At 40.2% G+C, this 16758-nt stretch overlaps 1 protein-coding gene across 4 annotated transcripts in view; it reads left to right on the plus strand.

Moving 5' to 3' along the window:
- Positions 1-16758, plus strand: part of ENOX1 (ecto-NOX disulfide-thiol exchanger 1) — a 697060-nt gene that overhangs the window by 490814 nt on the left and 189488 nt on the right. For all 4 annotated transcript variants that reach the window (XM_043998993.1, XM_043998992.1, XM_043998994.1 and 1 more), the window contains 3 exons: positions 5340-5513; positions 6749-6955; positions 11919-12152. In XM_043998993.1, coding sequence (XP_043854928.1) covers positions 5340-5513; positions 6749-6955; positions 11919-12152 — 615 coding nt within the window. The remainder of the gene's footprint in view (positions 1-5339; positions 5514-6748; positions 6956-11918; positions 12153-16758) is intronic.

A 16758-nucleotide genomic window follows, 5' to 3' on the forward strand; every position in this document is an offset into this window, starting at 1 on the left:
AAGGCAGGTCCATATAAGGAGAGAGGCAGAGAGCCACCATTGGTAACCTCCAGTGCCACCCCATTGTATTTGTGAAATAAATTGTCTTTTACCTGTGCTAGTTCATCCCTAGAAGGATTAGCACACTGCAAAGGAGAGTATCTGCTTTCTTTAAAAAGGGAACCTCTAGGTAAAGTGATTCCCATAAAGTTATCCTTGAGAACTCTTTCTTATGTTTAAGAACTTTCAGAAATGCATTCCTTATATTTAACTATTATTTCTTATTTGGGCTTACCTAAACCCTAACCATTAATAGTCGTTTCTCTCCTTTTCTCTCTGCCCCTTTTCCTGATCCTGTGGCAAAGTCAGAAGTTCTGACCTTTCTTCATTTTTTTTGGAGAAAAATATGTAAAATAATGATGCTAACAATGAAAAGTTATCTTTTAAATTGAAGTTAATTGGGGGCAGCTAGGTGGCTCAGTGGATAGAGCACCAGCCCTGGATTCAGGAGGACCTGAGTTCAAATCCGGCCTCAGATACTTTACACTTACTAGCTGTATGATCCTAGCCAAGTCACTTAATCCCAATTGCCTCACCAGAAAAAACAAATTGAAGTTAATCAGAATCAGAGAATCTCAGATTGGAAGGGTGCCATAAACTCACCCAGGCAATGGGCCATCACAGACTAGTGATCAGGACAATCACTGGGTCTAGGAAAGGACAGTTGTTTTCAGGGGAAGAATGACAGAGTATGAATTGTAGTCTAAGTAAGCATAAGCCCAGAAGCTTGGCCAGGTCAGTATCAAGGTTCTTTTGAAACACCAAAATCCAAGGATTTGTAATGGAAATTGGAAAACTGTTGGAGTAGCAAAGACTCAGACAGAGATTAATGCCAGATCAGGGAGCAAGATACAGAGAATGTCAGTGGACTTCACTCTTTGACTCAATCTGTCTGCCCAGACGTTCATTCTTTTATGATGGCTGTTTGCATTCATGAAACCATAGCTCAGGGTTAGAAGGGAACTCAGATGCTGTCTAGTCTAACCTGTATCTGAAAATAAATTCCTACTAAAACATAACTGACAGGTGGTTATCTTGTCTTCAAGTCTTTCCTTGGAAAGAACCATTGAGAAAACCCACTATTTCTGAAGGTATTTCATTTCTGCATAGCTCCAATTGCGAAGAAATTTTTCCTTATATTTCAAACCTAAATATTTTACTAAATTGTTCCTATTTATCCCCTCTGAAGTGAAGCAAAGCAAGTCAGATCCCTTTGGATGCCCTTTAGATATTTTAAGTTAGCTCTCTCTTCTAAGTTGTCTCTTCTCCAGGTGAATCACACATAGTTTCTTTTGTTAATGTTCAGAGCTACATTCATCATGGCACAGAGCTGTAACCAGAGATCAGCTACCTGGGCAAATGTGCTAGGTACCCTCTCTATTTTAGGGTCTTTTTTTTTTTTTTGGTGAGGCAATTGGGGTTAAGTGACTTGCCCAGGGTCACACAGCTAGTAAGTGTTAAGTGTCTGAGGCCAGATTTGAACTCAGGTCCTCCTGAATCCAAGGCCAGTGCTCTATCTACTGTGCCACCTAGCTGCCCCCCTCTCTATTTTAGAAAAGTGTTCATCCCTCCTGAGGCAGCTCTGCCCTTGTCCCTAGAAGGGCTGGGGCTGTGAAGTACACCCACTTTTCATGTAGAAAATTGTCTGAGGTACCTCACCATCATTACAGCTCCTGGCTACCCAGAAGTTGCTCCTCTTCCCAAGGTCATATTTGTTTCTCCAGCAGATCCTGTATCTTCCTTATTATTTTAAATCCCAGGATGAACCCATCTTGAGATCTGAAGTCTCCCTCCCTTCCTCTCCCCTTAATTACAAACGGCTGTATGTAGGAAATACCTCCTCCCACTTCCCGACATGTCATCACCCTGACCTAGTTATGATTCTGGTGCCTACCCTTGTTTGAATCTACTCTAGCCTGTCAACATCTAGTTTGTTAAATGGTTGTCTAACCACTGTTTTTATTGCTTGGTTAATTTCTAGAAGCCACTTGTACTTATCAATTGAAATTCTAATAAGTGCATGTAATATCAGCTATGTGCATCATTCAGTTCAATAAACTACTGGACTCAAGGGGATTGGGAACAGAGACCATATGGTCTCCAAGTGCTTCCCCCTGCTCCCAGAGTAAAGGCATTTCTTGTGTTAATGAATAGGAAAGATCTTCCCCAAGAGGGCCCATCTGCTGTGAGAGACATGGTTCCCACAGAGTCAGGCATCTTGTTGAGACATAGCCTTGGTATTAACAATTGTTGTTGTTCTTATGCATCCTTTGTTTTTGACGAGGACCTGAATCCTCTGCTTTGAGAACACAGCTTATTTCACTTTCTGCTGTAACCAATGGAAATCCACCTTCTCCACCAAACAGTCTCACTTGGTGGGTGACAAGAAGGAAGGAATGAGAGAAGCAAGCAAACATGTATTAAGTGTCTACTATGTGTTAGGAATCATGCCAAAAACTTTATAGGTATTATCAGAACAACCCTTGAAGGTGAATAACATTATTATCCCTATTTTAACAGTTGAGACAACTGAGCCAGAGAGGTTAAGTGACTTGTCCAGGTTACCCAGCTAGTGAATTACTAAGGCTGAATTCTGACTTGGGTGTTCCTGAATCTAAGCCCAGCATTCGATGTGATACCACATAACTTGGCTACCACAGAAGAATCCCCTGGATAGTATAGTGCATTAGTCATGTTTTATTGTTCACTAGACTTAGAATCATGAGTACCCGTGTTAAAATTCGCCTCAGACACTTCTCACTTCTGTGATCCCAAGTGAGTCATTTAACCTTTCTGTGCCTCAGTTGTCTCATTTGTAAAAATGAAGAGGTTGGACTCTGTGGTCTGTTAGACCCTTTCTATTTCTAAATTTAGAGCCTATATTTCTGTGTCCCTTAATGACCCTTGAGGAGAAGGAGTGAGACGCAAACAACAATTTCATTTTATCTTTAACTTTAGAACTATCCTGGCTTTATCTTCATTATGCATTTTGATTGAAGACAAATATATGGCTTATGCAAGCATGCTTTATTTCTAATGGATTGTATCCTGATGAACATGAAGACTTTGCAAATTACTAATAAGTGCTCATCCTGCTCTCTGTGTAAATTGAGATAGAATCTGTTGATGAGCATAATTCTGCCACTGACCATCAGAGAGAGCACCCTATGATCCTTCCTTGAAGCATCCTGATAAGACAAGGGAGTCAATGATGATTGAGTTTTCTTTGCATCTTCCTATCTTCGTCAGGATTCTCAGCTGAGAAGTAGCCTTTAAGTGTTGGATATATCTCTCTGGGTCCTTGAGTTTTAATCCCTCATCTTTCTCCAGGCCTATTGTTTATCATAGGGTTCCTTGCTGCTACCTCTCAATACTGGACCTATAGAATATCCCATAACAAATACTTCCTGACCACCTACTATTTAGAAAACAATGTGCTAGGCAGTAAGGGGAATTCAGAGTTAAATAAGAAATATGCCTTGCTCTCTAGAAGCTTATCTTGTAAAAGGAGGAATATCATTGATAGCACAAAGTAAAGTGTGATTAGAATAAAAGATCTAAGGGGGAAAGTACTTTAGAAAATTTGAGGAGGGAGAAATCACTGTGAGCTGAGGTGAAGGTGAGGACTGATGCAGGAAAGCTTCATGACAGGCCTGACACCTGAGCTAGGCCAGGAATCAAGAGAAGGATATAAGCAGGCAAGAGGTAGAATAAAGGAAAGAGAGTCTTGTGAACTAATATTGGAAAGGTTGAGTTGGATCAGATGATGGAAGACCTTAAGTACCAGGCTATACAGTATGTATTATAGCCTACAGGTCATAAGGATACAGTTAATATTGTTGAATGGACAGTAAGATTACCTGAGCATTAGCAAGATTACTTCTTCAACTGTGTTAAGTATGGATTGGAGAAGAGAAACAAGGTCAGGAAGATTGTTTAGGAGACTGGTCCAAGGGTGGAGTGATGAGAACTAGGTAGTATGATTCTGATTGGGGAAAAAATAGAATGGATGCAGGAGGTACAGTTGGTAGAACTTGGCAACTGATAAAATAGAGGCATTGAGAAGTATGGAAGAATCAAGGATCACCCCACGATTTCAAGTCTGTGTGAATTTGTGCTATCTCTGTAAATAGATCATTGAAGTGGGGTAATAATATCACTTTTAGAGGGGATGATAATGAGTTCAATTTGGAATGTGTTGAATTTGGAGTACTAGAAAGAACATACAGTTGGTGATATCCAACAGGTAATTGATGATGCGGTACTGGAGCTCAGGGGAAAGATTGGGCCATGAAGAGATGGACTCTTGGGTCATCTGAAAAGATGTGATTACTGACCCCATGGGAGTAGAACTCACCAAAGCAGAAAGTATAGGTAGGAAAAAGGGCCAACCCACATTTGGGGACACATTTGAAGATGAACCAGTAAAAGAGGAATGATGGACTTGAGAAGTGGGAGGAAACCCAGGCAGAGATCAATATCACAGAAGCCAAGGGTGTGTTCAGATAGCAGAATGTGGTCAGCACTCTGTGTAGATAGGGGTAAGGGGGCTATGAAGTGAGAAATAAAGAAAAAAATTGGGTTTATATTTTTAAAAGCCTTGGTAACCTTGGAAGGAGTATAAGTAGTAAAGTAGAAGGGTCAGAAACCAAATTGCTGGGGTTCGAAGAATAAGTGGTGAGGAAATAAATGAGGGCAGATAATTTGGTCCAAAATTGAATGCATGAGTACCGTGAGCTTCAAGTGCTGAAGCGGCTTGTTTCCAAGGCAAAAGGGTTTGGCAGCCTCTTGACTATGTTATCATAAAGCAGGTGATCACAGACCAAACTCTTCCAAAATCAAGGGCATTTGGAAAACAAGCTGCCTTGATAGAATAAGGCTGACAAGTAGATTTAGCAGGCACTTGGGTGTTCAAAGATATTCTTCCCACATTCTGGGTCACAATACAATGTAAATAGCATGCTGATTTTTGGAAACCAAAAATTGCGTTCTGTGTAATAGGCAAACTTCATGGTGCATAGTGTTGCACTTTAATGGGCTCTATTCTACATGGTCATATTTATGTTTAAATAATTTAACATTTGCTTCATGTGTAGTTTGAGGTTCACTATTCTGCATGAGTGTGCATAGGGGTGAGAGGTGGGAAGTTGTTCTAATAGCATCTTCTGGGATAGTTTGCCAATATGCAGTAACTTTCAAGGTTCCTTCTTGAAAAAGAAAATTCTAAAAGCTAATGATCAAAATACTAACAAAATTCATCTGAGTTTCATAACCCAGGATTTTGAATTGTGTCCCTACAGATTCAATCTGCGTGCCAGGCTTTGATCCCAGCCTCAACATGATGACGGGAATCACTCCAATTAACCCAATGATACCAGGCATGGGCTTAGTGCCACCACCACCGCCCACAGACATGTCTGTAGTCAAAGAAATCATTCACTGTAAAAGTTGTACACTCTTCCCTCCAAACCCAAGTAAGTGATACTCATGAAGAAATATTTGTGCTAATAGCTTCCAATTTTAAAAAATTTAAATAACTTTGTGTATGTTTCCAGATACTGACAGGTGTATCTTCCTTTTGAGCTCTGTTTAATGTACCTGTAAGTTCTTGGAGATCCTGGGTCTCCAGAGTAGAACATGCTTGTGGTATGTGGTGGCTTTCTGAGGCAAGGAGCTGACTTGATTCAACAATGCTGCTGATACAATAATATCTGGGGATAGGCAGCCACAGTAAAAAATCTTTTCAACTAAGCTAGAGTCTAGCATTGACTATGAAACAATGTGTAAACAATGTGAGCTCTTCCTTCCATCTTTACACGTAGACAGAAAAAGTCCAAGATGTGTTTTGGTAGATGGAAAAAAAAAGAATGAATTCAACAGCAACTCCTTGGCCCTCATCTGCGGATGTTTTGGGACCAAATTGTATTTCATCAAAGGTGACAAATATTAGATGAGTCAAATGGGTCAGAAGTCTTAAAAATATAACTTCAGATACCATGTTTATGAACTTTAATAACTGGACCTGGTTTTTGGCTTGGATTTTTTTTATTCATTTTAATCAACGTTGGTTTTTTTTTTTCTTTTAAACTGGTCTTTTCAGAAGATTGCTTCAGTAATCTGCATATAAACTAGGTAAAATGTTATGACAGTGTGCACTTTATCTTTTATACAGCTTCCCCCAAATTTAATAGTTTGCTCATTTAAATGTAAATAATAAAAAAGTGGTTTCTTCAGGCTCTGGTGTTTCACGGCCAAGTAAGTACTCTGCAAGCTATTAGGTTATGTTTTCTGTGTTCTGACTTTCTGTTCTATTATCTGGCAACAAGACAAAGCAGATAACCAGAAGAGGTTTTTCATCATGTTGTCATTTCATCATGTTTTGTACTTCTCTGCTCTCCCCCTCCCCGTTTGCTGCGGCTTCTGTATTATGAAAGAGAAATGAAATTATGCTAACATTTGCTTTATCTTTGCTCACGGACAAGCATGGCCATTCTACATGTAGGAATGAGCACAGACAAGAAAGAGTAGGGAGGAGGAGAGAAGAGCTTGAAAATGATATAATCCAAGATAAATAGTAAACGGGTATCAAACTATGAAATCTCTTTGATTTTAAGAAGTTCTGGCTGGGCCTAACTTTTTTGCCCACTGAAACTGCCAAAGGAAATGTAAATAAGTAACCAACAAAATCTTTGTGCTTTGTCATGATTAGATCTTCCACCACCTTCCACAAGAGAAAGACCTCCTGGGTGCAAGACAGTGTTTGTGGGAGGATTACCCGAAAATGCTACCGAGGAAATTATTCAAGAAGTCTTTGAGCAGTGTGGCGATATCACAGCCATTCGGAAAAGCAAGAAGAATTTCTGTCATATTCGTTTTGCAGAAGAGTTCATGGTTGATAAAGCCATTTACCTTTCTGGTACTCTGCATTCTATATATGGTTTGGGGGGAGGGTCGGTGGGGGCATGTCCTTTGCTGTGTTAATATTTGCTGATTGTCTTTACCCTGCTGCACCAAGAATAACATATGGGGACTGGAAAAGAAAAAAGGGGAGGGGAGAAGCATTCCATTTGGCCTTATTTGCCAGAAAGCACCATGTGAAATCTGTGAATTTAACCCCCACTCCAGGAGCAATATACCATCATGCTGTGATGACACCCCCATCTTATTTTTCCTCATTTCTGCTTCAAGTTTGTCTAATAGACCATAGGTGGAAAGCATTAAGATTCTTATCACTGTTATTGGATGGGCTTCTCTGGGAGGCAAAATTTTTTTTTTACCATAAACTATTCACCTTTTAAGAAGTAGATTTACTCTTGAATGCCAGGATACCAAAATTAGAGTAATTTAATCTGAGAAAATAGTTCATGAACTATAGGATCAAACCTAATATTGTTGGGAGGAGTCTTAATGTAGTAGATAGAGTGCTAGATTTAGACTCAGGAAGACTTGAGTTCAAATCCCACCTCAGACAGTCATGAGCTATGTGTCACTTAACTGTTATTGGTCTCCTTTTCCTCATCTCTAAAATGGGGATAATAATAGCACTTACCTCCCAGAGTTATTGTATCAAATGATAAGATATTTCTAAAATGCTTTGCAAACCTTTAAGCACTATATAGATAACTCTACTAAATGCTATTATTTGGACCCTGGACAAGTAAGTTACTTAATGCCCCTGTTTCTCAAGTTCTATATCTGTATATTAAGGGAGTTGGAATACATGATCTTTAAGTTCATTGCTAGTTTTGAAGTTATAATCTCCCCATTTGGTGCCACTTGTCATTTCATTGGGCAGGCCTATTGATCTCTGGCTCTTTGGCATCAATTTTTGCCGACTTTTGATGATTTTGAAATTAGATCTAATATAGTCCCACATATTGAGATATGGGAGCTGTGTATGTGGAGGTTGACAACAAAACTTATCAAATTAAAAACTGATACCATTGGTACTGATGATGACTTTGAAATATCCCAATTTTTGAAATACATATTGCTTCCACCCCTCCTTGTCCTTCACCCCTTTATTTTGGTTTTCATCTCTCCATTCTAACCACATATATATATATATATATATATATATATATATACACACACACACACACATACATATATATACACACATATAAATATGTACACATGTATACATATATATATGTTTCCCTTGCCCTTCTCTTTGCCCCCCCTTATCAATTTCCTATCTCCTCCTCCCTCCATCTATTTTCTTTCTTTTCCCTTCATAAGTTAAAACTATATAGCAATTCCTCTAGGCAGTCCCCCTCCCTAACCCATCAAATCCAAAGGTGGGTCACTTGAGTTGAAGTTAATGAGGAAAAGGGGAAAAAACAGCCAAGAAGTAACATCTAAACATCATTGCCAGATTTCAGCTAATTTCTGCAGGCAGCCCCTAACGGCCATGAAATTCCATCACCAACCCAGAGCCTTGAGTTGATTCCAACACTGCAGAAACTTTCCTATGCTAAATAAAGACATAAAACAAGTCAGAGGCATACTTATTCCAATCAGTTCTTAAAAGGGGGGAAGAAAGAATCTGAAGGCATTCTAAATTGTGGTGGAGAACACTGTACCCTGGACCTAGAAGGTAATTAAGCAACATTTATTGAATTTTAAAACACAGATACCTCTGTCATGGCTTATGTGGAGGTTTAAATGATAACATTTTAAAATACAAGGTTCTGTTGACTGGAAAGTTGGTAAAGCTTTTCACACACATCCTTTAATTTCACAGAGATTTGGGGCAGCCAGGTGGTGCAGTGGATAGAGCACCAGCCCTGGATTCAGGAGGACCTGAGTTCAAATCTGGCCTCAGACACTTGACACTTACTAGCTGTGTGACCCTGGGCAAGTCACTTAACCCCAAATGCCTTACCCCCACAAAAAAATTCACAGAGATTTGGGGCAGCCTGCCTTGGGTCGAGAAATCATTGCTCTACTACCAGGGAGCCATGAGACCTTGGCCATGCTACCTAACTTCTCTGGGACTCAGTTTACTCTCCTGTAAAATGCAGAAGTTTGACTAAATGATTTCAAAGGCCCCTTTCCAGATCCCAATTTTGGGTCAATTATAACAGTAAAAAGCACAAATGAAGATAACTCAGCACCAAATTTAAGTCCCTGTCAGAGAATTCTCCCCCCCTCTATCCCAGATATCTCAAGACCCACTTCAGGTGATACCCAACTCCCAACCAGCTGATTCTGGAGCCCATTTTCTTTTTTTTCCTTTTTTTTAAATTATGAAAGTATTTTATTATTTTCCAGTTACATGTAGAGATAGTTTTCACATTTGTTTTTATAAGATTTCTAGTTTCAAATTTTTTCCCTCCCTCCCCTTCCTCCCCAAGACAGCACGTAATGTAATATAGGTAATATATGTACAATAACATTAAATATATTTCTGCATTAGTCATGTTATAAGAGAAGAATCAGAGCAAAAAGGAAAAACCTCAAAAAGGAAAAACAACAGCACCAAAAACTAAAGAAATCATGTGGTTCAGTCTGCATCCATATTCCACAGTTCTTTTTTTTTTTTTTTCTGGATTTGGAGAGCCTTTTCCATCATGAATCGTTTGGAATTATCTTGTACCGTTGTATTGCTGAGAAGAATCTAGACTTTCACAGTTGATCAACACATAATGTTGATGATATTGTGTACAATGTTCTCCTGGTTCTGCTCATCTCACTCATCATCAGTTCATGCAAGTCCTTCCAGGTTTCTCTGAACTCCTCCTGCTCATCATTTCTTCCATTACATTCATATACCATAACTTGTTCAGTCATTCCCCAATTGATGGGCATCCCCCAATCAACTTCCAATTCCTTGCCACCACAAAAAGAGCAGCTATAAATATTTTTGTACATGTGGGTCCTTTTCCCTTTTTGATGATCTCCTTGGGAAAAAGACCCAAGAGTGGTATTGCTGGGTCAAAGGGTATGCACAACTTTATAGCACTTTGGACATAATTCCAAATCACTCTCCAGAGTGTTCACAGTGGAGCCCATTTTCTTTCTGATTTGCTGCCTTCTATTCTAGAAGAGGGAGTATGTAGAGACATTAACCCCTCCAGGATTCTGTCTTTGCAGCTGGATCAAGAGAGCTGTGTAACCTCTTGTTCAGCCAGAGAAGAAGCCTTGGAGAGACCGAAAAGCCAAATTGGGGAGACAGGGAGGAAAAGGTGACAAAGTATATATGGGGGCTTCTGTGAATCTTAGCACAACTGGGAGGCCAGGTGAAGTTTGGGAATATTTCATATCAGAAGGCCAAGCTAATTTTAGGTTCAGCATCAGCAGGGGCCCTTTAAGGCTTCTAGTGACGCGTGGGTGAAAGGGGGCCATGCTTTTTGAACCAGAGACATTTGCAAAACAATCTTCTGAACATGGGCACAGGGGAAGTTTTTTGGCTAGTAATCTAGATTGGACAGCTGGACTGCTCTTAGGGATTCTGGACTGTGCTCAGCTGCTAAGTGTGGTGTGGGAGGTGATTTAAATGGCTGACATTCTTCCTTAATTACTTTGCTTTTTTTTTAAAGACTCAGTTATCTACAGCAGAGAAAAACATTTTGTTTTAGTATTACATTTTGCATTTTTGTTATCCAGATAGGAGAACCACTTTTTTTTAATGTTGCTTTTCTCTCTCTCTCTTCCCTTTTCTTAGGCAGCAGTTGACATTGAGGGAAGAAAGAGGTAGAATTTTGTGGGAGAATTCAGTGTGTGAGCTGCATGTTGTTTAAGGCTTTTGTGACTGTGGAAAGGTGTAAAATGCCCTGTTTGGGAATATGAGTCTTACCTGAGATTTCCACCAAAGTTTGAAACCCAAAGCACTAAGACAGTGCTTTGAAAAGTGTTGTGTGATCTCTCAATATCTGTATTGAAAAGCTTCCCCTTTTTAGATTGGGGCACATTCGCACTGCAGGTGCTTGTGTGCATGCACGTGCGCGCATGCACACACACACACACACACATAGAATGCTTGTCTCTCACCTCACTGGTGGGCCCTAGTTGACTTGATTCACCGGGGGCCTCAATTTATGTTTTGGAGAAGTCCAGGGATCCCAAAGCCGAGTATAACCTAAGAGTGCTTCCCTTCTGCATTTGAAGTGAGCCTGCCTGGATGATTTCAGGCCCGTTTGTGTTGATTTCTAAGATCAGGTTCCTGCTTCTAATCCTTGTAAGTTGGGTAGCTCACAGTAAATCTCCTAAAGATTTCCAGGCCCATTTCTGGTCTTGCTTTGCTCTTCAGAGCTGATCCGAGCACGGAACTCCTGTGGACTTCAAAGGTTGCTAGAGCTATTTATACTGAGCTTCATGCCAGATGATCCATCTTGGGGCCTTTTAGGAAAGCTTTTTGTTAGACCTCCTGGTTGAAGGTAAAATATTTTTTCCCCGAACACCCCCAGAGGATAAGTGAAAATAAAGCAACATTGCTTAAGTGCATTTGTAATGGTGGCTTTTGGAACTACAGAGAGATAATTGAAGCAGGAGCAGGACACGTTCTAGGGCAATGAAGTTGTGGCTCGGGGGTCCAAGCACTGTGGAATGTCTGTCATGGTAGATGGTTAAAAATAGAATAGGCAAAGGTTCAGGTAGACTTCTCCTTGGAAGCAAGAGGCTGCTCTACATGACCTCTGAAAATCCTTTCTGCCTACGTTGCTATTACCAGTTCTGCAAGGTGCTCAGCTTGACAATTCCTTGGCCTCACAGTCTAGAAGTGGGGAGTGTGATAATGGTCCCCCACCCACGTAGCAGTGCTTTATGAAGGAAATCAGCAATATACCTACTGTGCTTTTAGGGCCTCAGAAACAAGATCCTTTCTAATCAGAAGAGTGTATTGTTTGTTTTCTCACATGTTTGTTCATTGGTTCTAGGTTACCGCATGAGATTGGGCTCCAGCACTGACAAAAAGGACTCTGGTCGCCTTCATGTGGATTTTGCTCAGGCCAGGGATGACTTTTATGAATGGGAATGCAAACAGAGGATGCTGGCCAGGGAAGAAAGGCACAGACGAAAACTGGAAGAAGACAGGCTTCGTCCTCCCTCTCCTCCAGCAATAATGCATTATTCAGAACATGAAGCCACCTTACTGGCTGAAAAACTAAAAGGTATCACGGGTCTCATTTTTTTCTTCTCCTTTATTATTCTTTACCAGTTGATGCTACCCGGACATGAGCCCAGTCCTGGCCAACTGGTGTTTTAATTCTCTCTGCTTTTATTCCATGCTGAGGAAAGAAGGTGAGAAATTATATTTTCAACAATGGCAAATCCTATGGATTTGCCTTCTTGATTAGCCATGAGCATTTTCCAGACAGGAAGCGCACAGAAGAAGCAGTGGTGTGCAAAGCAAAACACGCCCCCTTGCCATCACCACTGTGAGGGAAGCCTTACCCAGTCCTAGAATTCTGACCCAAATTCTTCATGAAAGTGTATGCTCAATGGGAGTTCTGTTTAGATGGGGAAGAAGCCAGGCCCATGCTACTAATGGCTCAGTAGAATGTTGCTATTTTTTTTTTCCTGCTAAGCATCTCACTCATCAAAATACAGCCCACTCCAGTGGGTCACAGTGTTCTTGCAATTCTTTTAAAAGTCTTCCTACAAAACCATGATTCAGTAAGTGCTTATGGTACTAAACTCTATGCTGGATGCTGTGGGGGAGCACAAAAGAAATGTAAAGGATAGTCTGGTCCCTGCCCTCCAGGATCTAGCAAGGCCGATATGACTAGAAATCTTTAGAAAACAGTAGAGGCCCAGAGGAGACTAAATTGAATGGGACGCTTGGAGGTGCTGACAGTAAGCATGCAAGGAGCCTGGAGGGCGGTTAGAACCGTGATGGAGAGTCTCATCGTGGACAACTTAAGCTGGACCTTGAAGGATGATGAGGATTCGGAGGGACAGAGAAGAAAAGGAATGGGATTGGAAGAGGAAAGGGATGCCAGGGAGAATTATTGTGGAGATAGGGGAAAGAGTCCTAGATTTTTAAGTCAAGGCTTAAATCCAAACTCCACTGTTTACTCTGTGACCAGGTTTCTTTCCTAAGCAGCTGGGTGGTTCAGTGGATAGAGCACGAGGCCTAGAATCAGGATGACCTGAGTTCAAATTTGACCTCAGACATTTTGCTAGATGTGTGACCGGGTAAGTCACATCACCTCTGTTTGCCTCGGTTTCCTTAACTGTAAAGTGGGAATGATAACAACACCTACTTCTCAAAGTTGTGGTATGGATCAAAAGAGATGATATTTGTTAATCATTTAGCACAGTAACTGGCACATAGTAAGTCCTCTATCAGTGCATCTTCCCTTCATTTCTTCCCCTTCCAGCTGTAAATCCAATGAACCTATGAGCTTCCCATTTTTGCTCTTATAATTCAGAAACCCCAAGTGGAAAACTGTCTTTGGCTAGAGAGGGTAGGATGGAGCCGGGGCCCAAGCGTGTGTGAAGCAGAGTATGTGAATCCACGAATCTTACGAGGAGAAAACATGATACAGACACATATGACACTTCTTACTTGCCCAAGGAAGGCTGCCTTCAATCCTGGATGATCGTTCTTTATTATCTGAAAACCTGAAAAATTGACAGCAATGTAATGATCTTCATCTATGTAGCACAAATGATCAGTGATACTCTGGTCAGGTTTCATATGATCTCTTGTTCATATCTAGACAACGCATGTACATTATTGGAGATAATACGTTCTGGCTTCATATTCATGTATTTAGACTTGCACTTGAGAAGACCAGTAGATGTGAGGCTTCCTTAACAAGTACCTTTGTAGATCACTTTAGAAAATGTTTTTTTTTTAAATTTCATTTGACTTAATCAACCAAAATCTACCTTCTCATCTCCCACTTTACCCTTATCCCCCTACCTCATTGAGAACACAAGAAAAACAAAACCCGTTACAAACGTGTAGAGTCAACCCAAACAAATTTCCACATTGGCTGTGCCCCAAAATATGTATAGATTACTGTGTGAAGAAATTACTCAGCTCCAAACATTTCTGTCTTTTTTTTCTTTTTTTTGGCAAGAAGGTCATGTATCCAGATACCAGCTGTTCCATCCTGGTGAAAACCACCATGGACAGCTGCACTGGGTTCACACTGAAACAACAGCTTACATTCAAAGCATGAGGTTTCAAGGGTTCTGCAGGACTCACTGTTCTGGCCTCAGAGAACATGAGTTCAAATACCACTTTGGATACTTAACTACTTGTCCCCTTTCACAAGTTACTTGACCTCCCTAGGCTTTTTTCTTCAGCTGTGAAATGAGAGAGTTTAAGTCCGTAGCTTCCGGGGTCCCCTGATCCTAATAGGGGCCTTTAAGAACACTGCAAACACAAACATTGGCTATCTCAGAGACAGTATATAAAGTCAGATAGTATAAATAGTGTATATACATATATATAGTGTATGTATTTATAGATATAGATATAATTAAGTATATAAAATTAGACAGTATTTAAAAATAAGGGGTAGTACTGTATGGAGTGGAAGGAATGACATGGATAGAACAAATTTATCCCAATAAGAAATATTTCAGTGGGTTTAAAAGAAAAAGAAAGAAGAAGCAGTGATTCAATAGCAAACCTCCCAAACGTACAGCTTCTGATGCAGTATACACTCATAATCTACACAACAGACTGTTTGTATTCATGCATGTCCACACCCAGAAATGACAGCTTGGAAAACCACTTCTCACCACTAGGTTCTCCTCAGTCTTGGTTTGAGTTGCTGAAAAAAAATGAGTGTGTCTTTTTTTTCCCTCCATGACCTCCCTCATTTTGGTATTACACCCAAGCTGAGTGCTGCTTCTGCCCAGTGCCATTTTATAAAAACAAACCATAAGTTTCCAAGGGAACAGTACTTGCTTCATCTTTTTTAGGGCATAGGAAATTGGGAACCGAATTTGGTAATGCAATTTGCGAGGCTTGCCATTTCCAAACTATATATTTGTATAGATCAGTATAATTTGCAGAACTCCGAAGCTGTACCTTTGCCAAGTACGGTGTGATCCCTTGAGAAGAGAACAGATTGGAAATTTAAATAGATGGAAGATACAGTAGACTGAACTGACTGGGGATACATCTTAGGCAAGAGTCAGGTAATATCGAGCCTGACAATTTCAGCCCATGTGCCGAGCTTGGAATATAAACAGCGATTAATTGCTTAGGAAATTGGCTGGATCACTGAGAGGAAACCCACCTACCTTTCCTTATAACACTGCAGAAACTAGATGATGAGAGCTGGGGTAACTAGCTCCCCAAAGATGATTTTAGTGATATGGGGATGTTTAATGTAGTCAAGATTCAAGGTGAAGAGAAGAAGCCTGAATAGAATCTTCAGAGCACCTAATTGGATTTGGATTTTCCCCCCTGAAAAGAGGAAGATTTTAAACATAGTTAGAAGGTTCACTCCTAGCAGTTGTTGGATGTAAGAATCTGGGTTTTTTTTTTACCACTTTTCTATCAGATTTAAATTTTTTTCAAAGCCTACTTTTATCCATGTTTTATCTGTACTTTCTCATTGGTATCCATGTGACCCTATACCCCTGGCCATAAGTGCTGACCAGTAACAGATGTAAAAATGCAATTTTCCAGTGGTGACAGGTGTTAAAGAATTCTTAGCACTCAGTGATAGGGTAACCCAATCCAGCAGAGGCCTCTATGACTAGGCCAAAAGCTAACACATTTAATTTTAACTTTACTATGTGTGTATCTCAGAATCACCCAATCTCCCTTATATTAATACAGTTTTTAAAAAAATTAATGGGAACCCAGATGATTAAATTGACAGTGTTTTAAGACCACTCCACTTAATGAAGACTGACTGCAAAGTAACAGCTTATGAACCTAAAAGTTTACAACATGGCTTTGAGAAGGAGAGAGAGAGCTCAATAGCAGCATAATTACACTTTATTGGAAACAGTGGTACCCAGCCAGATGAGATAATGAATTTCTGTGTGTCTAGCACAAAACATCCACCCCTGGAGGAAGCCCCTGTTTGGAGTGTGGAAGGAAGAGATTGATTAGACAGTGTAGGAAAGATTCCGGGTATTAATTCATTGGGGATTTCTTTTAGTAAGAGCATTTATTTTCCCTCTTTTGGGAAGCTTCAACAAATCTTTCATTACTTAAAGTGGAAAGTTTCTTTCTGAAACAGGTATAATTCTAAGAAATTATTAAATCCTAAGCCCTAGGTCTTCAGTTTTCCTGGCAGTGCCACTGGGATTACCTGATATGTTATCTAGACTTCAGGAGGCTGGATCAGAACCAATAGTAATCCACAGAGAATTGCTCTAATTGGCATCTCATGTGACACAGCCTCATCCTTCCAAATTCAAGATAGGAGGAAAATGGTGCAGGGATTTTTGCTGAAAATGCTGTCCATATTTATGTGAAAGTAAACACCCCCAAAAGCTTATGTCATTCCCTTCCCTTGCAAGGTAGAAGTAAGAGAGAGACAAGGGAATGATCCTCCTTGAAAGTCAGTGCTTTGGGCTATGCTGACCTTCATAGAGGAAGGAGCAGGCCATTTTGAATGAAAAATATTTGTCAGCTCAGGAAGTCTCTCTTAGGCACAACTCCATCTTCTCTATCTTTCAAGGTACAGGAATCACAGCACCTCAGAGTTTGAAGAAACCTCAAAGGTCATCAGATTATAGGATTTAGCACTAGGAAAGATCATAGACTACTTCAGACTCCCACTGTATAGATGA

Source organism: Dromiciops gliroides, chromosome 3 (genome assembly GCF_019393635.1).
Source record: "Dromiciops gliroides isolate mDroGli1 chromosome 3, mDroGli1.pri, whole genome shotgun sequence".
Classification (NCBI taxonomy): domain Eukaryota; kingdom Metazoa; phylum Chordata; class Mammalia; order Microbiotheria; family Microbiotheriidae; genus Dromiciops; species Dromiciops gliroides.